This window comes from Meles meles, chromosome 6, assembly GCF_922984935.1.
Source record: "Meles meles chromosome 6, mMelMel3.1 paternal haplotype, whole genome shotgun sequence".
NCBI lineage: Eukaryota > Metazoa > Chordata > Mammalia > Carnivora > Mustelidae > Meles > Meles meles.
Genome location: NC_060071.1, coordinates 117,638,254 through 117,664,901, shown reverse-complemented (window position 1 = coordinate 117,664,901; position 26,648 = coordinate 117,638,254). Strand labels below are relative to the sequence as shown.

Here is a 26,648-nt window from a genome sequence, read left to right as displayed (position 1 = left end):
GGAACTACCTAGAATAGAAATCAGATTCACTGACTCATTTTTCATCTACATTCAGCCTACATTCCAGGGACAAGGGAGTAAGATTCTACTAATCTTTGCTCTTCTTGGAGTAGGAAGTGTAAAATGTGAGTAAGTATGAAAGGGGGAAAAAGTGATTCAGAGGAGTGTGGCAACAGGTAAGGAAATGCTAATCAAAGGGAAAATGGAAAAACTATGTAAGCCTAAGTCAAGAAACATGGGAAGACAGAGAGAGAAGTAGGAAGAATGAGAAAGTATGTGAAAGAAAACAAACAGGGAAAATAATTAATACTTTGTGACAACTGCAAGCTAAATTTGTATATTGTACCACCCTTGTGATTTAACAAGCTGAGAGTGGAAGTTCACTGCACGTCGGCTGTATCTTTGCTTAGCTCCTGATTTCCAGAACCTGATTTCAAGCTGCCTGCTGAATTTACGAAGAGGGGTCACCAGGACCCCACACGTATCAGCTTACGACATCATAGCAGCTGAGAGGGCCTTGGGACAACTAAACATCCCCATACAGATCCTCATCTATCTGCACACATATTGATAGCTGAAGAAGCTTGAGGTCCAGAGACCTCACACCCGTAGAGTTCTAAATGAACTCAAACCTGGGACTTTTCATTCTAGATTTAGTATTTAACAGCTGGTTTCTTTATCATTTCCTTCCAGATTTCCTGGAATTCCTTTTCTCAGCTTGGGTCATGGATTCATTACTTCCTGCTTATGTGGTCCCAAACTGTCATCCTCAGGTTTGTTTTGCTTTGTTGTTGCTGTTGTTGTGTTTTTTTGTTTGTTTTTGTTTTTGTTTTTGTCCCCACAGGTAGTCAGTCAACAGACCTTGCTAACTACCTATTCATGCCCTTGTTGCCGTCCGACTCCGTTACACCCGGTTCAAGACTTTGGCACCTTTCACCCTGGACGATTCTAATGACTTCCTATCTATAGCCTCCTCCGGGGCTCTTAGAGATTGCCGTTAGAGTAATCATTCTAAAATACAGCAGTAATTTTGTTAGTTCTGTTTTTCAGTGTTTCCTCCTTCCCTACTGAACCGTACTTTTCAAACTGTCCAGCATGGCTCAAGATTTCCGGAATCTGGCTCCTGCTTTGCTTTCCAGTGGCGTCTCTCACTATCCCTAAATGGAATATGCCCAGCATGGTCCTATTCTTTGATTTTGCTCACACTAATATCCAGGATATTCTTATTTCCCTTTCCTAACTCAAAGACTGTCTCCTTCCTTCAGAAATCTTCCATGATTTTCTCTCTTGAGCTACAACTAGGCACTCCACTTTCTTCTCTTAAAGCACCCATAAGATTCTACTTTATGTTATTTATGCCCATGTCTTGAGGCCTGGCAATGTCCTGTTACCTATTTTTAATCTCTCTACAGAGCCTCAGATATAATAGATGGGCATCAAATTCTTGTTCATTTGAACAAAATTGAGTTTTTGTGCCAGAAGACAGGTGAAAGAATCAGTCACATATAGAATGACACTAAATCTGTCAGCATTCTACATTAATTTTAAATTCCCAAGGCTTGAACAACTAGTGCTTTGGGATGTGTGTTATATACTATTGTACTAATTACATGCTAGCATGCTAATTAACTATTAGTGATAAGGCTGCTGCACAACTAATCCTTGCTTTTAGGAAACAAGAAGAAAATGCTTGCCTGTTGGACATCTCTGGAATTTCTAACAATTAACTGCAATTTCTTTTTGAAATAAAATTTGGAGTAGGAATTGATAGGTGAAAATGCTATATACTGCAAAGGATTTTTTACATTTTTCTTCTAAACTATGATGGCATTTCCTTACAGTGTTCTTAGGTTCAGTACTGTAGGTTGGACTGTAAAACCACATCTCAGTGATGTTCACCTGGTACTTTTGGAGACTAAAGCCCAGTGGGAAGGCCTACAGACAAAAATCCTACTGATAGAAACAACTAGCCCCTAACCGTTTTGGGGTTGGACTCTCTCAAATGTGACTAAGAATTCCCTTCCCATGGTCTTGGGTTTTAAAGGAGAAATATTTTTTTCTTTTCATTTAAGTCCAGTGAAATGGGCCTCTTCTGTTCCTTCCATGATGTTCTTTGATGCGTATGATGGGAGCTGAGGCCTGCCCCCCCTCCCCAACCCCCAACTTAGTAGCTGAGAGGTGGGTCAACAGCAAGCAAGAGGACACAATGTCCACTGCTGCCTATAGGACAACTCCTGTGTCAAAAACTTGTTAAAAAGTCAAAAGATCCTGAGTCATGAGAAATGGTAAAGAAGCAGAGGCCAAAGACACAGGAAAGAAGAAAAGAGGGGCTAGATGAGTTGAGATTTACCGAGAAATTTGGTTGTAGACCACTTCCCTTCCAAATCAGCAAGGATAAAGGCCCTGTTGTTGGGGTTCTGCCTGCAGAGCTGGTCTGGGAGTGGTTCCTATGCAGTGAGTCGGATTCAGTACTCTGCCCGCACAGACAAAAGTGCTCTGATGCCTACTTCTTGAGAGATAATGCGCGGACAAGCTTTGAAGAAGAGTTCCTGCGCTGCAGGACTCTCGGAGTGGAGCAAAGGGAATGTACCAAAACATCTAGCCGCATTCCTTCGCTCTTAACTACTCTGTTCCTGCACCCAGAGGTGACTATTGGATACCAGAGGCCACAAAGAAACGTAGAGGGATTCGTTCCATACCTGAGGTGACCGAGTCAGTTCTCATGCTCCTGTAAAAACAAACAACACATTTCAAAATTTTGCCAGCGTAACCACAAATATTTAGAAGGGAATGACTAGGTATGAGATAACTGGCCATTCTCTGAATGCTTTGTAGGTAGTAATGAAACATGTTTAGCAAGCCTAAGGTATTACATAATAACACATTTTAGAGTAAAATTTACCTACATTTCTGTTAACATGCCAGCTACCCAACCTGTAAAAGCCATAGAAGTGAATAGTATATAATAACACAGTATCTATTTTTATTTTATCTATCACCTGACACTCCATGAGGTTGTGGGCATCAACCCTCCTACTGCCTCTCCCGTGTCTGAAAACTCATTTGGGGCTGAGACTGAGCTAATTGCTGCTAATCAGGGGTTTACGTAGAGTCTCTTGTGTTGGGAATATAGGTTCTCATAGAGACGTGGGCGAGATTCTGGATGCCTGGGGTTAGAAGGTGCCCACCTCTGCTGGCTTCTTTATCATAATCTCTATGGCCCTGATGGAGGGTGACAGCGTTAGGAAATTTTGCAGGCAAATAACATGCCCAGCTATTTGCTCAAGTAACTGCATTTCTTATAGTTCACTGGATCAAATAAGAGGCTAGCTGTCAGTTTTTCAGATCATTTCACTTTCAGAAATGCCTTTGGATAAAGAAGTTTTCTGCATTCCTGATTTTTGTAAAGTTAATAATAATAATTAAAATACTTGTTTTCTTAACCTCATTAGCATCTGAAACACAAACTTCAGTCATTTAATTTTCACCAAATCTTTGTTTCTTGGCTACATTTTCAATACATTTTTTGGAAGCATTGCTGTTTGAGTAAAATAAAACACTTGGGAAGAATAATTACCCTCATACAATAGCTTCCCAGATTAACGTATAAAGACATAATTATGATCCATTTTAAGGGACCTGGCAGGGGCACCTGGGTGGCTCAGTGGGTTAAGCCTCTGCCTTCGGCTCAGGTGGTGATCTCAGGGTCTTGGGATTGAGCCCTGCATTGGGCTCTCTGCTCGGCAGGGAGCCTGCTTCCCCACCTCTCTCTCTGCCTGCCTCTCTGTCTCCTTGTGATTTCTCTGTCAAGTAAATAAATAAAATCTTAAAAAAAAAAGGGGGGGGGACCTGGCAAAGAAATCCAGGTTAAGGTCTACAATGGATCTTTCTGAAATAGAGGTTAAATTAGTAATTTTCTTTTTTTTAATGTATCTTTATTTTATTTTATTTTATTTTATTTGACAGAGAGAAATCACAAGTAGGCAGAGAGGCAGGCAGAGAGAGAGGAGGAAGTAGGCTCCCTGCGGGGCTCAATTCCAGGACTCTGGGATCATGACCTGAGCCGAAGGCAGAGGCTTTAACCCACTGAGCCACCCAGGTGCCCCTAAATTAGTAATTTTCTAAGGAGTTCGCAAATAAATGTTCATGTAGCCATCACCAAATAGGTCTGGTGATTGACATGAAGGTTGAGCTTACCGATAAAAGTTTTTCAGAGACTGAGAAATAGTAAGTAAATGTACTTTAAAGAAATAGGTGCAAATTAAAGTGAAGCCTGACATTATCTTCTTTAAAACAAAGGGAAGAGTCGTAGTAGCACTGTTGTCAGGGTATGAGAGGGAATATAAATGCTCCATAAAGTAAATCCTTCACTTTTAAAGGACCTAAAGTGATATTATAGACATCTCCGTAGTCTTTCACTCATCTAGATTGAAACTGCTCAATTTACACTGTAAACACTAATAAATCTGAAGACAAAATATTCAATAAGGTCATCCTTTAATTTTTCTTTTTCATTTTCCCAAAGTATCCCATTGTAAAATGTCACTGAAATCCATGGTCTCGGAGAAGAGAAATAGAAAGAAATTACTTATCACTTTCACAGGGTATGGTCTTAACCCTACAAACATGCAAGGAATAAACTGAATTCCATTCTGTTCTTAGCTATGATGTCTTTCATTCAGAATGAACATTCTCAGATCAGGCTCCAGCTGGGAATTACGTTCCAGATGCAAATATGCAATAAAAAGGATCCACCCTTGATTAAGTTGGGCTTCAGAGGATTGCTGGGAGCCAAAATTTGCTTTTTGCTTTGTTTGTAAATCCTCTTTGTGTTTAGTTACAAATGAAGAAATTGAGGTCTGACAAAAATTAATTTAACTTGCCCCAAAATAGAGGAAGCAGGATTTGAACCCCGGTTTGTCGGAAAGCAAAGCTCATTCTCTAGCTGCTCTGTCTTCCAATTAATGCTCTAATTAATGCCTTCTAGCATCAGTTTTGATTTTAAAATATGCATGTAATCATAATAATGGTTATGTACAATAAAAGTTTAATGGAAATGTCTATTAATAGCTACAATATATATTAATTAATCACCAACTATGCCCAAACACTGTGGTTTCTTATCATCCTTTTGTAGAAATAAAATACCATTGTATATACATTTTTCAGAATTTCACTTTTCTAGCTTGCAGTTCCTTGTTAGTCATATAGGTCTTTTATTGAAATTCTCTATTCTTTTCCTAATGGGGATCTGCTGCTTCACTAAATTAACATAATATTTCCTGGTTAGCTCTTCTTCCACCAGTCATGGTTTGGATTGCTTTCAGGTTTTAACTACAAAACATGTGTTCATTTAAGTTATTTTCCCTTTTGAGTTACTTCTTTGGCACATGTTCCTTTAAGTCAAGCTGTGTAATCATTTGTAGTGTGAATTGCCATCACTCTTGAGAAAGTTCCCACTATTTACAGGGACCCACTCAGTGTTACAGTTAACATCTAATTGAAAGCAAACTGGTAATTGCTTAACTTGTATTTCTTTAATTATTAGTGAGATTGATTCCTTGTTAAGTGTTTGTCTTCTGGAGTAAATTTTCTACTCATAACTTTAACCCACTTGCTAATTGGATCCTTTACAAATTCCCATCAGCTATATCTAGATATGGGAGGTAAAACCATTACAGATCATCTAGTTATTCTTTCCCTGTTCCACTGTTATGTATTTCTTTACTTAAAATGATTTTTGGGAGATAGATATTTATAATTGTTAGATAATCAATTGACCTGGAACTGGTATTTCTTTACTTAAAATTTCTTTACTTAAAATGATTTTTGGGAGATAGATATTCATAATTGTTAGATAATCAATTGGCCTGGAACTCTGTTCCCCAAGAGCTCCACGCTTCCTTCAGATCTCTGCCCTTCCTCAGAGAAGCCGTCCCTGACCACTGAAAGATACCCTTCCTCCTCCTTGAATCCCTGTTTCTAGTCTGTAACTCTATTTTTGTTTTTACCACAGTACATTCCAGCTGGCATAATGTATTTTGTTTGTGTATGATCTATATTCTCCACTAGAATGAAACAGCTTCTAACTTATTTTCACAGCTGTACTCCTAGTGCCTAACACATACAAAGTGCTCAGTAAATATTATTGAATGAATGGATCAAACTTTGCTATTGAAAATTTCTTTTGTTGCTTCAAAGGAGAAGTGATCTTTCTTATGCAACTAAAGCAATTCGAACATTCCATTTTCTTCTAGTTTATTTTAGTTTTAAAATATTTGACTCTTTACCCATCTGAAATTATTTTTTTGTGGTACAGTATAGATCTTTAGCCAACATATTCTATAGTTTTGCTTTTATTCATGTTTCTTTCAGACTTCTATCAGTTTGAATCTATTTTATTATCATAATTTCTATATCCTAAACTTTTCACTGGTGTTTCTGACGGCCGTTTAATTATAATATGGCGTAAGGTTTTATACAACCTCTAGACATTTTCCAGCCCCAGTGGTTTCCTTGAGATTATTACCCCTATTTTTCCCACATACTTTCTATAATTGTATAATTTCTCTGAGATATGCTATTTAGATAATTGGTACTGTATTAAATTTATAAATTAATTTAGGCCTTGTCATCTCTGTTGTCTTAAATATAGCTGCCCAGATAGCTTAATTTTGCTTATTGAGGTCATCTTGTGCTTCTGCGATTAGAGTTTTATAATTCCATATATACAGGTCTCTTGTCACTCTCACTAAGTATCTGAATTTTATTGCTGCTTTTGAAAAATACATTTTCAGTGCATTTTTTTGTTTGTTAATAAAAATCATGAAACGAACAATATTTTGTGAGTTTATGTTATAATCTGTGACCTTCCTAAAACTGTTTACAAACCAAGATATTTGATGATTCTCAAATTTTCTAAATACGAATTTCCATTTGTAAAGAGTGATTTTGTAAAAAAAATCTTGTATTTACCCATCATATTTCTTTGTTCTATTGCAACTGTTAGACTCCCTTATATTATATCACATAGAAATGTTAATAAGAACATCCTTAATTTGTTCTAAGTTTTAAGTAGCACGCTTCTAGAATTTCTTCATTAAAAACAATTTTGGCTCCGGTTTGGAATAAATATTTTTCACCGTGCTGAAGGAGAACTCTTCTGCATTTTGTGGATCTTTATCAAAAATATCAAAGTCTCTCAAATGTATTTAAGGTATCTATGATTTTTTTTCTGCTTTTCTTTCAAATAATGACTTATACTGACAGTTTCCTTAATTTTATATTAAGCTCGCTACATTTTGCATGCTAAGATTCTGTGAATTTACCATATATTGTCTTAAGGAGGATTAATCAAGAATTTTCTTTCTTGTGTTGCCTTTCTGGCTTTATAATCCAGACAAATTATTTGCTTCAAAAAATTAGGAGAACATAACATAATTTTTCTATATTTAAAAGAAAACTTTACATTAAATAGAGGTAATTTTTAGAGTATCTAAAACGCTGTCCAGTAAAAGTCACAGCTGTGTTTTTTTCTTTAATGGGAGCTCTTGGATAAATTTTTTCTGTGTTCTCAAGTGCTAGTTTGCCTCCTTGCCTTTTTGTTAAAGTCATTTATTTAACTTAGGGTTTCAAAGTTATTGAAAAAAAGTTGTACATAATATTTCTCAGTAACATTTTACTATTGTTCTTATTGATGATGACCTTTTAAATTTCTAATTTTATTATTTAAATATTTATTTGAGGATTCTATTTACTATTTGGGAGAGAGAGAAATAGAGCAAGAGAAAGCATGAGCAGGGAGGAGGGGGAGAAGCAGGCTCTCTGCTGAGCAGGGAGCCCAATTCGGGGCTCAATTCCAGGACCCTGAGATCATGACCTGAGCAAAGGCAAATGCTCAATGAGCCACCCAGGTGTCCCTAATTTTTTAATTTTTTTTAAAAAATTGTCCAGTGGTTTGCCTGTTTTGTCATTCTTTTTGAAGAAGCAACCAAACTCTGTAGTACTCCAAATTACTTATAATCTTTGTCATTTCTTTCTTTTTTTTGATTTGTTTTCTCCTGTTCTTTTTTTATACTTAAAATGATTTTAGACATAATTCATTACATTCCATATTTCATTCTTGCTCAAGTAAACATTTAAATCTCGAGGTGTTTCTGTGGTTTCTTTTTAAGTGTTACTTTGAAATGACTGGATTAACTTTTATCTTTATAATACAACAGTTCTCTCACATATTCAGCTTGCACTTGAGTATTAAAATGATGGAAACAGGGGCACGTGGGTGGCTCAGTCGGTTGGGCACCCAACGCTTGATTCCAGCTCCAGTCATGATCTCAGGGTTGTGAGATGGAGGCCTGAGTCAGGCTCTGTGCTCAGTTGGGGGTGGGGGGGTGCGGGGGTTCTGCTCCAGGATTCTCTCTCTCTCTCCCCGTCTCCTTCCACCCCTCCCCCACCAGCACTCTCTAATTTAAAATATTAAATAAATACATCTTTAAAAAGAATAAATAAAATTATGGAAGTATTTTTTTGATGATGAAGTTATTGGAAATGTACTAAAGCATAAGAAATATGTAGAGAAGAACATGGAGAGAAGTATAAAGTAAAAGCAGGAGTGCCCATAGTCACTCTGGGAGACAAGCGCCTTTACCTCAAAATGTGGACACTCTGCTTCTATCCTATACCCTTCAACACATGCAGTTGACACCAGAGAGCCTAGAATGTGAACTGAAGGGTGTGAGAAGTTGACAGGAGGATAAAAATTAGACAAGGTTAAACCAAATGTGGAGAATGAAGAGACGACTGGGTCATCGTTCAATTACATCATAGCTACAGCGGAGAATCTTCAGCAACAAATGCCAGAGCGGCAGAGATGGTAGAGCATACACTTATTCACGTTCCCTCACGTCTTAGCACCCCTGGTGTTTCCCCACGTCACATACCTGGATTCTTCAGCCTCGAGAGCCAGGCTTTTAAATTCAGTTGTCCTTATTTCAGAGGATCTGGCACTTAGCTCGTTGGATGAACTTGTGTCACTTTCTTCTTGACTCAAGGTAGTATGAAAACATTGTTCACCTTGGAAAGTCAGTGTTACATTTGAGATGGTGACATGTTTTGAGGATTCTTTGAACTCGTTCTTAATTTTTGTGTCTCGTAGACACCCAGGCTTCAGAGTGTTTCCCATTTTTTCCTTTGAAAATAATAAACAGCAGCGAATTAGGTAACAGGAGAGCATTGCACAAAAATAGATAATTTATGGAGCAAAAATACCTAATACAGCAATCATTTCATTCTGTATCTACTGGGTGCCCTCAAGGTCACAGGTGGAAGGTTGAGGGAATGAGGGTTGGTGGTGTGTGGAAGCTGACAGTCTGGGACTTGACACTGCAAATTCAGAAGCTCATGTGTTTGGGTAAAATCCTGTCAGCTTACCCCCGAAAATTAGTACTTAATTACAGCATTTCCTTTTTCTGAATTGTTGGGGCAAAGAAGGTTGTCTAAAAATACCTTGCCACCTGCTCCCCAATCTGATGTTGCTCTTAATTTAAGAGTATCAAATAGGTGAGGGGGCGCCTGGGTGGCTCAGTCAGTTAAGTGTCCAACTCCTGATTTCAGCTCAGGTCTGGATCTCAGAGCCTTGGGATTAAGCCCCCTGTCAGGCTCCACACTCGGCTGGGAGTCTGGTTCTCTCCCTCTCTCCCCCTCGCTCCCTGCCCCTCCCCCTGCTTATGCATGCTCTCTCTCTCTTTCAAATAAATAATAAATCTTTTTTTTTAAAAAAGAGTAATAGGTGACATGAGTCATGTCTTTTGAGGCAAAAGAGTTCATTTTTCAAAAGAGTTAGAACCCATATCTAAAACTAATACTGTAAAATCTCTCCTTTTCGTCTTGTTTCCTGGGTTCTATTAATGGACCACCTCTCTAGCCACTCACTACCTCCCTCAGAATCTGTCTTGGGCCTCTGAGCAATGGGTCAGCTGGTCCTAAACACTGTGTCTCTCTACTATCTCCTCCCAACTCCTCATTCCTCCCGTGGCCACCACCTCATTCACCACCTCTATTAACTTCCCTGGAAAATAACACAGTACTCTTCTTCCTTAAGGAAAAACTTTTTTTCCATCAGTGAAAGCAACACATATTTATACATTTATTATAGATCATTTAGAAGATCCTCTAAGATATAAAGTGGAAGGGAGAAAATTATTAATTTCTTGGGGCCACTGGCCAGAAATAACTACACTTATGGCACATTTCATTCAGGCTTTTTGTCTTTTATTTTGTATGTGTCTGTTTTGTGATAACATTTCAGTTTTATATCCTACATTGTTCACTTGATTTATTAAAAGCATTTTCCTCATGTCATTGCAAATTGTATGTAAAACTGCTTGAATTTTTTTGGATTTAAAGTTATTTTATTGTAGGAAACAGAAAAGCATAAAGAGGAAAAACATTAATTGCCTATAATCCCACAATCTGGAAATAAGATGCTGTTAATAATATGACTTCTCCCCCCAACTTTGCTTATGAGCATATACATGTATTTTTATGTAACAGGGATCATATTTAATTTTTCACTCAACTTTTTTCAATCATGAAAATTTCTCCAGGTAAAGAAAAATTTTCCCAACAATTTTAATAACTATAGAGTAGTCTTTCACTTAACAAATATGTTCCGACTGTCTATGATCTTGCCAGATACTATGATCGCTCCTGGAAAAGATTAATACAGCACCTGCCCTTCATGGATTTATATCAATTTATTGACTCCCTTGTGGTGGGTGTTTAGGTTCCTTCCAAATTTTCATTATTTCATTTTGACAAACATGACATCAGTATTATTAACATCTTTATAGCTAAATCCTCATTCTTCATTCTGATTAATTCCTTAAGGAAGATTCCTAGAAATGGAATCACTGAGGCAAAGGGAATAAACTTTTTTAGGCTTTTAAAAAAAAAGATTTTATTATTTATTTGCAGACAGAGAACACAAGGAGGTAGAGAGTCAGGCAGAGAGAGGAGAAAGCAGGCCCCCCTGCCAAGCAGAGAGCCCAATGCGGGTCTCGATCTCAGGACCCTGGGATCATGACCTGAGCCGAAAGCAGAGGCTTTAACCCATTGAGCCACTCAGGTGTCCCTAGGCTCTTGATTCATAATGATTTCAAGAAAGTTTGGGCCAATTCTTATCTCTGCCATGAATCTATGTGACTTCCAAGTTGACAACACCGTTACTAACACTGAACTATTTTTATTCTTTCAATTAACAGTTTTATAGGCTTTTTTCTAAGTTTGCATTCCTTTGGTTACTAGTGAGGTAAAACTTTCTCCCGTGTATTTATTGGCAGTTTTCTTCTGTAAAATGTCTGTCCTTGCCCTTTGTGATTTTTCTATAATGGGCCCCATGGAGGATTTCCAGCAGTAGGTCCTCAAACTTATGCCTTTATCTACAATCCACGATATCATCAGAGTGATCTTTCTAAAAGCACAGTTCCTTCACTCCCTCACACAGAGGGTTTTTGTGGTTAAAGTTTTCCCAGAGAGCAATGCCCATAACTCTTCATTTGGCATTCAAGGTTTGCAAACAACTCTCCAATCCTATAACCTAATATTTTCCACATATATTATGCTCCAGCCGAACTGAACTACCATTCTTGGATACTGCTGTGTTTTTCCACTTTCTAGCCTTTTCTAAACACACTCACTTCTTTTGGCACTTTATTTTTCTATTTCCATCCTCACTTTTACCGATTGAAATTTCACCCCATCCTTCAATGTACTGCGTACTTTTATACACATTTGAACCTTAAAATAGCCCTTATGTGACATTAGTATCCTTGTTTTGGAGATGAGGAAACTCATGCAGCTCAAACAGCTCCAGTGGTTTGGCCAAACAGTTATGCAGCAGGGTAAGAATCCAACCTGGGTCTTCTGACCCCAGTCCTGAAGCTCCTTTCATCTCACCACAGCTTTCTTTCTTATTTTTTAAGATTTTATTTATTTATTTGACAGACAGAGAGATCACAAGTAGGCAGAGAGGCAGGCAGAGAGAGAGGGGGAAACAGACTTCCTGCCAAGCAGAGAGCCCGATGCGGGTCTGGATCCCAGGACCCTGAGATCATGACCAGAGCCAAAGGCAGAGGCTTAACCCACTGAGCCACCCAGGCGCCCATCACCATAGCTTTCTGATACTGGGTTAAATGTGATGGTAAGGATAGTCCCTGCCTCTTTCAGGATACCTCTTGTAACTCCTTTATACCAGTGCTTAAGACTAATATCCCATTATTTAAAATTAGGTTACTCAGAGCACATGCCATAGTATTTTGATAAGCAGTATTCAGGAGTCAACCAAGAAGAGTGATGTTGGTTATCACTCTTACTCTTAATTATTAAGAAATGAACGTCTGCCATGTCCCTTACCTTTTCCTCTTGCTTGGCCCTTAGTATGTCATCATTTTCAAACACCACTGTGACCTCCGAGCAGTTTGGGACGTCACAGAGGTCTGTGACTTCTGTGACTTCTGTGACAATATTTATATCTGGGGCCTCTGTGACCTCATTTTCTGGAACATCTGTGACGTCGGTGACATCAGTGACATCGGTGACATCGGTGAAATCTGAGAAATCATTGCTTTCTACGGCATGTGCAGGTTCTGAACACGAGCACAAGGGTGGGCGCTGTAGGGTTGTGGAGGCTGCAATATCCATGATGTCCCCCGAGCCCGTGATGTCGGTGCTATTAGTGATTTCTGAGAGGCTTGAGACTTTCGACAATTTGGAAACTTTGGCTTTCTCCTCATTCAAGAGGGAAATGAGTTCCACCCACTGACAAAAGAGGGTGTCTTGTTTACACGCAGGGGCGCAGAGCTGTAGGTAGTAGGCTCGACCACTCACCAGCTTTACTTTGAGGCGCATGTTCTCAGCATCGTGCACAGAAAGGGTCACAAACTGCAGAGGGAGGAACCTGAAAAGAATCACAAAGGTCATCTGGGGGCCTGACTGGAGACCTACCAAAAGGCCTTTCCTTTTGTGTTGTGTAGCTGTTTGCAGAGCGAGAGGACAGCAGGCTCATCTCCCAGACAGCCCTGGGCTGGAGCAGGCAGAACCTTCTGTGGCCACCATGTTCCTGTGTCTGGTTTTTAGTTTTGAGGCTCAAAACTTTAATTTTTTAGTACATGGAGCCAGGCTGCTGAGGGCTCCAATTATACTCCTAAGACTCTGATGAACTTAAAAAAAAAAAAAATCAGTATCAACTATTTATCGTGAGGGGTTGTCCCACTTTGTTAATCCTGCAAAGCTGAGAGTAGTTGAGTGATTGCTCTAGGTCACACGGCAAGTGAGTGGCTTGAGACAAGACCAGAGAGAATTCTGATGGAAGCTGGGATGCTGGGGAAGGAAGAGCATGTTCTGGACAGCCGGTTTCTATTGACTCTTCAGTTACTGTTACTTAGGTTTGACCTGTTTGACTGCCAGCCTGTCATAAGCTGTTTTCCCAGACTTTAAGGACATGATTCTTTGCCATTTGTAGCAGGATGCAAGGGAGATGCTCCCTTGGGGCCAATGTCATTGGTGTTTTTATTTTCAGCTTCTCAGGGGTAAAGCATCTTTTCTGAAAGATCCTTAACCTCTTCCCTTTGTAACTCACCTGGTGAGCACCAGGCTTTGCGGGGAAGGAGCGGTCAGGAGACTTTGAAACAGGGATTTTGTATTCTTCTGAGCTTCAGGTGTCAGATGTGCCAGAAGCATCACGTTGGGGGTCTTGTGGGTTCCACTGGAAGAGCAGATGCCTACAGTCACCCAGTTGGCTCGGTTATGAAGGTAAATGGATTCACCTCTCCTGTTAACCTAGGGTAGAGAACAGGAAGAGGAGTTTTCTGCTAAAGGGCATGGCCCCGACAACTGTGCTTACCTGAGCAGTGCAGGAAATAAAGCAGAAATGAACCTGATGATGCATTTGTGCCATTACTCGCTGATGCGAATTCCTGGACATTATCACCGTGAATGGACAGACACAGTCCCTGGACCATGGGGATTCTATCAGGGAAGGTGAACATTAAACAAGTATGTCACTAATTATTATTGCAAGAAATATTACCAAGGACAAGTTCAGGGTGCTGTGCTGTGAGGCATATAACAAGAGACTTGATTTAAGAGGGGATACAGGTAGTGGTGTGCTAGTAAATGTGTAACAACTATCTGTTGGAAGATATACATATGTTTCTTATATATTTTACTGATATAAAAGATGAGTAACACACAATTTACAAATAATAATATACACAAAACTTTATTTTAAATTCAGTGTAGTCTTCATTGACCTTTGTCAAACTCTTATATCTGTAACCTAGAGAGCAAAAATAATAGTTAAAGGTAGTAAAATAATACAAAACATGAGGTTTGAGTATATGAGCTTATGTGATTTCATTTTTAATAATATGTGGGGTGCCTGGGTGGCTCAGTTGTTAAGCGCCTGCCTTCGGCTCAGGTCATGATCCCAGAGTCCTGGGACTGAGCCCCGCATCGGGCTCTCTGCTCAGCGGGGAGCCTGCTTCTCCCTCTCCCACTCCCCCTGCTTGTGCTTCCTCTCTCACTGTGTCTCTCTCTGTCAAATAAATAAATAAAATCTTTAAAAAAAATTTTAAAAATCTGTGTTTAATGACGGGCTCACAAATCTTCTGAACATTTACTGGTCAGCCAGCTCTGGTACACCCCAGACACAGGGTCAGAGAAATCGCCCCTGAGGAAGAGACCTCTGGCTGAGACCTGGACAAGGTGGGAGTTGAAGCGGCTGGGTGACCAGAGCTTTCAGGCAGAAGAACAGCAGATGCAAAAATCCCAAAGTCCGAGAATCTTGGCCAGTAAAGTCTCTAACAGTTGGAAGGAAAGAAGACTGGCAAGTGGCCAGACAAGGATGTGAAGGAAGCCAGAGAGGGGCAACCTTTGGTGGTTTCTCAGTTGTACATTAACTCAAAAACACAAAAAATCACTTAAAAAACATATATATATATATATATATATATATATATATATAAAATCACTTAATATATAAAATCACTTAAAAAACATATATATATATATGTTTTTTAAGTGATTTTATATAAACACACACACACACACACACACACACACACACACACATTTCTCCTCTGAAAGAGGTTGTAGCCCACACTATAGACCTGTCCAGAGCCGTGCCTGATTAACAGAATCCAGAATCCATCCAGTACTGCCCCCGAGGGATGGTGCTCAGGCTCAGGGGTTAAATACTGATGAACCTCGATTGGCCGTTGCAGTTTCATCCCCTTGCCAGTGCTTGCTTTCAACAGGGCCCTGTGGCCTGGGCTCAGCCAATCAGACACAGTGGGGGGCCTTCTGGCGGCTCTGGGAAAAGTTTCTCAGTCCTCACAAAAAGTTGCTATGATGAGAGCACCTCTTCTCTTTCTGGCAGTTGTTTGCACGTAATGTCCCAAGGGGAGCTAACTTGGGGGGGCTAGAGCACAAGGGAGGGCCTGGGTCCTCGAGGACTCCCTGCAAGGGAGCTGACGCCCTCTGGCTCTTTTATTTTGAGATAACTGTTGTTTTTTGTTTAAAGTTGGGTCAGGGACCTGTGGCAACTTGCTTCCAAAGACATACTAACCATCAAAGGTTGTGTATGTTGAAGGAAATAACTCACCCAATCATGATATGGGCATGTCTACCTACAGAGAGCCACCTCCCTCCCTCAGGGTTCGTTAGAACATGCAAAAGGTTATTTGAAAAGGGTGTAGGAAAGAAGTGTGAAAAATTAAGAAGATTATTAGTAGGAAAGAAGCATATAGAAGGTAAAATCATCAAATCATAACTTATCACATCTGTTCTGGGCATTACTGAAACATTAGGTTCTTTAAACACCTGCCTCTGGTGTTCTGGAGGGTGAGGAGGCCTCCCTAGAACCCGGGGATCAGGGCAGAGGACACGTTTATGGAAGAAGTGCCTGTTGTCTTCCCTGTCTCCCCTCTGTAGAATCAGCTGAGGGGCTGCTTGCATGGGTGTTTCGTATTAGTCTTGATCATGGCCTTACGTGGCGTTTAAGGGTACAGCCTACAACAGTGAACTCATTTCCCCATTTCTTTGTCTGAAGATTTTAATGTTGAATGTCTAGGGAAAGCAAAACTGCTCTCAAATGTGTGGAAATGCAGTTTCCTTCATGATGTTGGTACATTTCTATGAGAAGAAATCTCTTCTTCCTGACAATTTGACAATTTTTACTTTCAGAACTAAGAGCCAAAATTCATTATAATACCCAGTTGTGTCATAGATGTTATTCTTTAAAATGTCTTCTAGATCTAAGAAAGGAGCTATCTGAATGCTTTCCTGGGTCAGGATGTTCGGAATTCACCGTAAGCTCTTCATGTCATCTTGGGAAGATTATGATAGAATGACAAGTATAGTGGCATTAGAACAGAATTCCCAGGTGAGAGTTTGCTGGGAAAATTTGAAATGAATTTTCCTTTAACATTATAATTATTTTAGGTTGGTTAAAGTCCCCAAATTGTTCCCTTTAATTGTCTCATGCATTCCTTTATCACATTTAGAATAATTCTACTCTTAATCTTCTCAATTTCTTTGAGAAAATTAATCACTGATGTTATTGGAACTTAATTCAGGGCTCAAATATTATTTACCTGGATAAAATTGCTCTCTAATATGGGAGGAGATACAAAAGGGGCATACTCTCCTCCATCCAACATATTTTGAAGATTTCTTGGATCCTGGGAGGTTGGGACAGAGATGGCATCTCGCTCATTGATCCTTGTGGTAGGGTTCCTATTGTTCTTCTTCATGGTGCTTACATGCAAACATCAGAGAGTCGAGGGAATGGGAACACAATGAACAGATAGAGAAATTTTAATATAATAAATTTGCCTCCCTTACTCATTGATTCAACAAATTTTTATCAACATCTATGATATTCCAGGCACTGCATTGGGCATTGGAGATATGTCTGAACATGATTGGTAAGATCCCTGTCCCTACGTAGCCTGGGGTGTGGGGCTGGCTAAATTAATGAAGGCAGTTAGGAAAGGCCTCTTTAGAAGGTCGTGAAACACGTGTGCCACATCCCCCAAATCATCATTTTCTGTCTTCGTAATTAATGGTACTACCGCCCTTCCCCCCCTCCTTTTTTTGGTAAATAGGGTATCAAACCATACTAAACTGAGAACATGTTTTCCTGACCATTCACCCTGGACTGATGCTTAGCTCTTGGTTGAGAGGTAAATAGTAGATTTCTATCGAATCAATGACTGTTGCTCTGGTTCTCTCCAGAAATTACTTCAACAAAAAATAGTGGCTCTGGCATCACTGGATTTCACCTTTTATTGACTAGAAATGACAGAATTCCAAGAAGGGAACAAGGCCTCAGAATGTAATTCTGTTCATGTTTTTAAATGATCACCTCCTTCCCTCTTCACAAATCCCATGCCAGTTAGAGGAGGGGTCCTTAACTGGCAAGCAGCTGCTCCTGTATTCCACTGCGAATACATAGTTCCACCTCAGTCCTTTCTCAGAGGTTTTTTTCCCTTTTGTTCAAGCTATGGGGTAAGTAGTGGACATGTCTTGTTGCTGTCCCAGCCAGGGTCATGGGAGGCAGAGACCACAGCTACCTGGCATCCTATGAGCAATGACTCTTGGCATAGGAATTCCCCATCAGACCTTCTGCTAGCGGCAACTCAATGCCTCCCTTCAGCACAGCTATACATGAACATAGGGAAAGTAAGAAGAATCAGGAAAAGCAAGGAAGTAAAAATAGTTCAGTAAAGCTAATTGTAAAAGGAATGAGACAAAAAGAAAGAGCATTCAGGAAGAGAGAGAGAGAGAGATAAAACCACCACTATCACCACCATCACCACCATCTCACACACAGGGGATGGGAAATAAGAAGGAAATTTATTTAGGGTTTGATATGTGGCAGGCAACAGACTTTACATGCACTATCTTGTTTAATTCTGAAAATACTATGAAGTAGCACTCTTAAGATGCTCATTTTATACACCATGCAGCAGAGGCTTCTAGAGGGTAAGTAACTTACCCAAGTCCCCAAGCCAGGATTCAAACCTTCACAGTCTGATTAGTCTGACTGATTATGCCTTTTCCCATGGCTTAATATTGTCTTGTGTGCTTAGAAAGATGGACGTTAGACATGGCAAGAGTGAGAGGGGTCAGAACAGGTCAGGACAGATGGAAAGGAGGAAAGGGAGGGAGCACCAAAGAATCCAGAAGGTGTCCTCTTTCTTCCTATTCTCTTTTATTCCTGAACAGTTTTTTCCTAGATCCATCAGCTGGGATAAAGAGAGGCAGGAATCTGTACTGGGACCTTAGCTCAGAACCCAAAGGAGGCAAGAAGGCCTCTGTTTTCAGGAGACGGGAGGTGCAATATAAGAAATCAGAACCTAGCAGGGTGGGGAGAGTGTCTGAACAGGAGAGAGGATGGTAGAAGAGGAGGGTAATTAGTTACATACAGGGGAATTGATCAAATAAAATAGGAAACCATGAGAATCTATACTGATATAAATAAAGGAATAAATCAAAAGTTTGGTGAAGAACAGAGAATTTACATCATTCAAAGTACTTTCCACCAGCATACTTATTACTTTCAGAGAAGGAAAAAGTATAGTGAAGAAGTCACACAGATACCCCATAGTGGAGTGATGAGCGAACACTATCAATAATGGGACAAATCAAAATGGTGCATCATCTTGTAAGATGCAATGAGAAGCACATAGCATTCTCCTATGATATCCCTCCCAAAGATGCATGACCCGAATCCAACCATTAGGAAATATCAGGCAGATCCAATTTGAGGGATATTTGACAAAATAACTGGCCTGTGATCTTAAAAATATGTCAACATAATGAAAGTCAAAGAAAGACTAAAAAACCATTCTAGACTGAAGGAGACTAAAGAGAGGTGTTAACTCACTGCAATTGTGCTTCTGAACTGGATCTGTTAGCTATGCAGTCCATGATGGGGACAAATGGTAAAATTTGAATGGGGGTCTCAGGGTTAAATGATAATATTACACAATGTACATGTTCGGATTTTCATGGTTAAATTTTGGCTATATAGGAGAATGTCCTTAATTGTAGGAAACACAAACTGAAGTATTTGGGTGTCACAGGCATCAGATCGGCAAATTACTCTTAAAAGATTTTTGGGGAAAGTTCTTTGTATTGTACTTGCAATATTTCTATATGTTTGTAATTATTTTAAAGAAATTAATGGAAATAATAATATAAATAAAGAGCAAGTAAAAGATATAGAGGAGAGGATGGGGGATATAAAAAGATATGGAAGAGATAGACAAGGTCTGAGGATTAACATGTGAAAAGGCCTTTAGTCACCTCAGGTTTCCAAGAAAAGAGCTTTTGCAACAGCAATGGAAGAGTCCTCATAGTGGTTACATGATAGGAAAAAAAAAAATCACAGAAAGCCTTGTCGTCATCTATGTTATCTCTCCTTCACGACTTACCCAATAGCACAAGGCATCTATTTTATCATCACTTTGTAGAAAGACAGTGAAGGTGCCTTAGAGAACCAGAGGACATAGCAAGTGATCAAAGCATCACATGGACCTTTGGGGCCTAAATATATAGGGATTCTCCTGGAACATAACAAGAAATCATTAGAAAAGAACACTTTTTGATGAGAACAAGGTGTGATGGCAGAAGGAGAACAAAGGTCAGCAATATTTTGGGTCAGGGTGACAAGCAAAGTCACAGCCATTGTCTGCCCTTCATTTTCCAGGACAGCTGTGATTTCTTACACTTTTATCCTTCTGAGCTCAGACTCTCTCATATCAGTTCATGAGCCCCCTCTGGAGATCCAGAAAACTTGATCACTGTAAGGAGCATCCTTGGTACACTGAGTTCCCAGAAGAGGGCAAGAGGCAAAGAAAGGTTGAAAAGTAAGTCAAGAAGGAATGAAGAGAGAATGGAGAAAGGGAAGGAGAAGGTGTGACAAGGTAGAGCTTAATCTGGTCTTATCAGTACGTACCAACATATCTCACCTCAACTCAGGGCCAAGCCACAATCCTCTCTTGGAGACAAAGTTCTTAACTCATTTCAGTTTGGGCTTCCTCCTTTTCATGATGAAGTCTTTTGTGAAGGGATCAAAAATAGAAAATAAAGTGCTTACAAAGGAAAAACAGTTCAAATCCTTAATTTTATTTCATACCCAAGAGGTCCGTGCCTTAGAAAGAATTTTTCTACCGAAGCAGCTCAGAGGGCTGCTGTCTATATTTGAGCTAAGCTTTTGTCAATGACTCTAATCATGCATGGTCTTTTGATGAGTAGAACCAGACAATCATGAGTTCCTCGCTCAGGGTTGGCCTGAAACTGTCAAACAGGGAAATCCTGGGCCCTTATGGCCAAGGGAGATATTTGATAACATGACAAAGGAAGCAATACAGACTCAGATAACTATCGTAAAATGGAGGGTCATAAGAAGCCCGAGTTATTTTCTTCCTGTGAAAAGCCAGTGTAGCCTTTATTACTAACTTTCCAGCTGGTGTTCATAGTTGTATAAATGAATACACTTACATATGCTTATACTCACTATGTTATCCCTTGTGTAGAGTCCTCCGTATTGTGCTTGCCATCACTATAGACAATACTTTTTCCTCTTCATGAAATTCTGACTTAAATAATCCCTTCAGGATTACCTGGGCCCAGTGAACTGCACCAAATCACCATCGGGACTCAAGTGCCATAAGGCCAGTATGGAAACTGGTATAGTGGGAATATAAAGGACTCTGGGGTCAGACACATCTAGGTTCATATTTGGGCTCTGTCACCTACTTTTGAGACATTGGGCATGTTACTTAACATCTCTGAGCTGAATCTCCTTATCTGTAAGATGAAGATTAAAATGACCCAACTCAAAGCAGTGATGTATAGGAAACAGTGAAAGCCACGGCTATCCCATGATGAGCACCTGAATGTCTATATTGGTCTACCAACACCTGCCCCTCTGTAAAAAAGGTATAATTTACTCAGCATTTGCTAGGCTGGGTTCCCTCTTGCTCACTTACAGTTTCATACTTCCTGAGTCATTTATTCTAAGAAACATATTTTTCCTCAGCTTAGCAAATCTGAGATGGAATGTTCCTTATGATCACTCTCTGCTGGTGAGGGGGGTGGGGGAACTGCATGGTGGTGCTTATTTGGCTGTGCATGCACGAACTCAATTACAGTTATTCCTATTAATTTATGGACATTGATTGTACTCTACAGGTTGCATTTAACTGCCATTTAAAATGTGTCCTTAAGTAAAAGAAGCACATGGGGACAAAAGAAAAGGAAAACAACAGCCCACAATCTTTGAAATGCTGCAAAAGCTGATCTAAGAGGGAAGATCATAGAAATACAGGTCTACCTGTATTTCAAGAAGCAAGAAAAATCTGTAATAAATAACCTAACCTTAAACTTATAGGAGCTGGGGGGAAAAACCCCAAACAAAGCTCAAATTAGTAAATGAAAGGAACTAATAAAGATCAGAGCAGAAATAAATGAAATAGAGACTAAAAACCATAGAACAGATCAATGAAGCTGGGAGCTAGTTCTTAGCAACAAAAGTGATAAAACTTTAGCCAGACTCATCAAAAAAGAGGAGAAGACTTAATAAATAAAATTTAGGGCACCTGGGTGGCTCAGTCATTAAGTGTCTGCCTTTAGCTCAGGTCTTGATCCCAGTGTCCTGGGATCCAGCTCCACATTGGGCTCACTGCTTGGTGGGAAGCCTGCTTCTCCTCTCCCACTCCCCCGCTTGTATTCCCTCTTTCACTGTCTCTCTCTCTGTCAGATAAATAAATAAAATCTTTAAAAATAAATAAATAGGGGCACCTGGGTGGCTCAGTGGATTAAAGCCTCTGCCTTCGGCTCAGGTCATGATCCCAGGGTCCTGGGATCGAGCCTCGCATCGGGCTCTCTGCTCAGCAGGGAGCCTGCTTCTCCCTCTCTCTGTCTCTCTGCCTACTTGTGATCTCTGTCTCTCAAATAAATAAATAAAAATCTTTAAAAAAAAAAAGAAAAAAAAAGATTTTCAAAAATAAATAAATAAATAAATAAATAAAATAAACCAGAAATGGAGGGAAAAGAACAATGGATACCACAGAAATGTGAATGATTGTAAGAGATTATGAAAAATTATATGCCAAAAAATTGGAAAACATAGAAGACACAGTTAAGTTCCTAGAAACACATCACCTTCCAGAACTGAATCAGGAGAAATAGAGAATTTGAACAGACCAATTACTAGTAATTACATTGAATCAGTAATCAAAAAACTCCCAACAAACAAAAGTCGAAGACTAGACGGGTTTACGGGTAAGTTCTACCAAACATTTAAAGGAGAGTTAATACCTGTTCTTCTCAAACCTTTTCAAAAAATAGAAGAGGAAGGAAAACTTCCAAATTCGTTTTATGAGGCTGGCATCATCCTGATACCCAAACCAAAGACACTATAAAAAGAATAAAGCTACAATGTCTTTGATGAACACAGATACAAAAATCCTCAATAAAATATTAGCAAACCAAATCTAGTAACACATTAAAATTATCACCATTCATCATGACTAAGTGGGATTTATCCCTAGAATGTAAGAGTGGCTCAATATTAGCAAAACAATCAATGTGATATATCACATTAATAACAGAAGGGATAAAAACAATATGATCATTTCAAAAGATGCAGAAAAAGCATTTGATAAAGTACAATATCCATTCATGATAAAAACCCTCAACAAAGTAGATTTAGAGGGAATATATTTCAACGTAATAAAGTCCATGTATGCAAAACCCATAGCTAACATCATCCTTGATGGTGAAGAAAACTAAGCGCTTTTCCTCTAAGATCAGGAGCAAGACAAGGTTGCTACCACTTTTGTTACCACTTACCACTTTTGTTCAACACAGTACTGAAGCCCTACCCATACCAATCAGACAAGAAAAAGAAATAAAAGGCACTCAAATTCGTAAAGAAGCAAAACTTTCACTATTTGCTGATGACATGATACTATAAATAGAAGCTGTAAGGACTCCACCAAAAAACTACTAGAACTGATCAATTTAGTAAAGTTGCAGGGTACAAAAATAATATGCAGAAATCTGTTGTATTTCAGTACACTACTAACGACGGAGCAGAAAGAAATTAAGAAAACAAACAATTTGTAAAGCAAATTGCACCAAAAAGAATAAAATATCTTGGAATAAACTTAACCAAGGCAGTGAAAGATTTGTACTCTGAAAACTATAAAATACTGGAGAGTGAAGTGAAGAGGACACAAACAAATGGAAAGATATTCCATGCTCATGGATTGGAAGAACAAATATTGTTAAAATGTCCACACTGTCCAAAGCAATCTACAGACGCTTAATGCAATCCCTATCAAAATACCAACAATATTTTTCACAGAACTAGAGTAAATAATCCTAAAATTTGTATGGAACCACAAAAGACCCCAAATAGCCAAAGCAATCTTGAAAAAGAACAAAGCTGGAGGCTTCACACCCTGATGTCAAGATATATTACAAAACTGTAATAATCAAAACAGTATGGCACAAAAATAGCCACATAGATCAATGGAACAGAATTGATCCCCACACTTTTATGGTCAGTTAATCTATAATATGCGAAGGGAAAAAGATAGTCTCTTCAACAAAGGGTGTGGGGAAAACTGGACAGCTACATGCAAAAGGATGAAACTGGACCACATTCTTCCACCATACACAAAAATAAACTCAAAATAGATTAAAGACCTAAATATGAGACCTGGAATTATAAAATTACTTTAAAAATAAGCAGTAATTTCCTTGACATCAGCTGTAGAAATATTTTTTCGAAATAAGTCTCCTCTGGCAAGGGAAACACATACAAAATTAAACTGTCAGGACTACACCAAAATAAAAAACTTTTGCACAGGAAAGAAAAACCAGTAGGAGAACAAGGCAATCTACTGAATGGGAGAATTTGCAAATGATATATCTGGGATATATATCTAATATAACTAAAGAACTTACACAATTCAACATTATACAATTCAACATCAAAAAACCCCCAAATAATCCAATTTAAAAAGGTCAAAGGACCTGAATATACATTTTTGCAACGAAGACATTCACATGGCCAACAAACACATGAAAATATGCCCAACAGTACTAGTCATCACGGAAACACAAATTAAAACTACAAGGAGACATCACTGTACACCTATCAGAATGGTTAAAATCAAAGACAAGAAATAACAAATAGTGGTGAGGATGTTGAGAAAAAGGAACCCACATGCACTGTTGGCGGGAAGGCAAATTGGTGCAGGCACTTTGCAAAACAGTATGGAGATTTATCAAAAAATTAAAAATAGGGGGCGCCTGGGTGGCTCAGTTGGTTGAGCAACTGCCTTTGGCTCAGGTCATGATCCTGGACTCCCCGGATGGAGTCCCGCATCAGGCTCCCAGCTCCAAGGGGAATCTGCTTCTCCCTCTGATCTTCTCCCCTCTCATGCTCTCTCTCACTGTCTCTATCTCAAATAACTAAATAAAATCTTTAAAAAAAATTAAAAATAGAATTACCATATGGTCCAGTAATTTCACGACTGAATAGTTACCCAAAGAAAACAAAAACACTAATTCAAAAGGATATATGCACACCTATGTTTATTGCAGCATTATTTATAAAAGCCAAGATGTGGGAGAAACCGTGGCTGGCTCTTGATGTCAGCTCAGGTCACAATCCCAAGTTGTAGGATTGAGTCTCATGTTGGGCACCACACTCAGCGGGGATTCTTTCTCCCTCTACCTCTGCCTTTTCCCCCACTTGAGTGTGCATACTCTCTCTCTAAAATAAATAAATAAATAAATAAAAGAAAAGATGTGATATTTAGATATATAAAATGGAATATTACTCAGCCATAAAAAGGAACGAGCTCTTGCCATTTGCAACAACATAGATGGACCTAGAGAGTAAAATGCTAAGTGAAATAAATCACTCAGGGAAAGACAAATACCGTATACTCACATGTAAAATTAAAGAAACAAAAACAAAACAAAGAAGCAGACTCTTAAATATGGAGAACAAACTGGTGGTCTCCAGAGGAGAGGTGGGTGTGGGGGATGGGTGGAATAGATAAAGGCAATTAGGAGTATATTTATCTTAATGAGCATTGAGAAATGTATAGAATTGTTGAATCATTCTATTGCACACCTGAAACTAATAGAACACTGTATGTTAATTCATATTTAAATAAAAATAAAATGTGTATCTAATACTTACCTGAAAACCTTTTGTTGACACCTTCTGGTGTGGTTAAGAAAGCTCCAGTAGAAAACTTGCAGAAGGCATGACAGAGGCTTGGAAGAAGGTCCCAGAGACTGGAGTGGAGCACTGAAATGCACAGAGGATGACAGACTAGAGTGTGAGAGACATTGTGGGGAAAACGTCTAAGTAATAAGAAAACATTTAGTTATGTAATTGGCAGTATTTTTGTCCTTCTCAGTGGTCCATAACATAATGGGTATACTAATTGATGGGTCTTAGATTTGAGGAAATGCAGTAGTCAACTCTTGCTCATTCAGAAGTGAGTGATAGTATATATTAAAAAAAAAAAATCACTCTAAGAAAGTGACCACATGCAGTATGCCTGGTGTTCACAAATTCTTGCAACTCTGTGGATGTTCCAAGGACACCAGGACTAGGGAATGCCCCTTCCCAGCACAGTCCTTATGTGGTCCCCAGAACCCCTTCCATGTGAGAACCGTCTCTCCAGAGAGCAATCAGGTATGACCTCCTGAGGGAGGAGGTTTTACTGGGGGTTTAGGGTCACAGAGAGGGAACAGGAAAAAGCTTCAGTGGATTTGCAGCCTTATCAGGCCTTGCCCTTCTCATCCCTTTGGAACTCCAGAACGAAGGGGAGGTCAGCTAAGGAGCTAAACATGCAACAGAATCTTTTGTCTTTACTCGTGTGGTGGTTCTTTGTTTCTAAACATTTGTTCTGGAATTATTTTGACACTTTTGAATTCTGGGTAGAGATGGTAAGTGCATGCTAAATTTTAACTAGTTTTATTTTTATTGTAACTATCATTTGAGATTACTGATCTGTACACCACAAACCCTGCTCCCACCTCTCCAGTTAGTCTGGTAATATCCTGAGAGTGCACTGTTCTTGAGATATAGGAATTGTGCTTTGAAACCGACTTTGGCTAAACACACACACCACTACACATTTTGTCAAAAGTCCAAAAGCAGAATTATCAACTGTCTAATTAACTGTTTGCTCTCAGTATCTGGAGATAGTATTGAAGTTTTGGTATATATGTGTCTTTCTAGTTTTATAAATTTATATATATTACATTTATATAATACATAAAATATACAGCATTGTATATTAGCTATATCTTGGATGTTATATATAATTAGTGTTTTCCTACAACTTTAAATATTTTTAAAAGCAGAAATTACCAATCATGGTGTGAATCTATTTGGGACATCACAATCTCTTGTAAGAGGTATCAAAATTAATTGTGCCCAGTGGCTAAACTGATGCTTGAGAAATGATTTTCTCTTACAAAGCAGTAAGTAATTCATGGTTCTCAACTGACAAGTTCCCCATGCTCTGCTGGGCTTTCCT

The 26,648-nt window shown here is 39.1% G+C and overlaps 1 protein-coding gene across 1 annotated transcript; it reads right to left on the bottom strand.

Moving 5' to 3' along the window:
- Positions 1–156: 156 nt before the first annotated feature.
- GARIN2 (golgi associated RAB2 interactor family member 2) lies at positions 157–16,811 on the bottom strand. The gene is made up of 6 exons (XM_046007345.1): positions 16,653–16,811; positions 13,637–13,836; positions 12,412–12,955; positions 8,940–9,187; positions 2,700–2,728; positions 157–221 (listed from the first exon to the last, which is right to left on the bottom strand). The coding sequence occupies exons 1-6, from the start codon at positions 16,809–16,811 to the stop codon at positions 157–159; spliced, it is 1,245 nt and encodes a 414-aa protein (XP_045863301.1).
- Between the last annotated feature and the right edge of the window lie 9,837 nt (positions 16,812–26,648).

Excerpts from the sequence above, each read along its gene's own strand:
- GARIN2 (XM_046007345.1), bottom strand. The coding sequence starts at position 16,811 with ATGAAGAAGAACAATAGGAACCCTACCACAAGGATCAATGAGCGAGAT. Across the intron at positions 13,837-16,652 it reads TAGAGAGCAATTTTATCCAG|GTTAACAGGAGAGGTGAATC; the intron begins GTAAATAATATT and ends TCTCTACCCTAG. Across the intron at positions 9,188-12,411 it reads GGGCCAAGCAAGAGGAAAAG|GAAAAAATGGGAAACACTCT; the intron begins GTAAGGGACATG and ends TTATTTTCAAAG.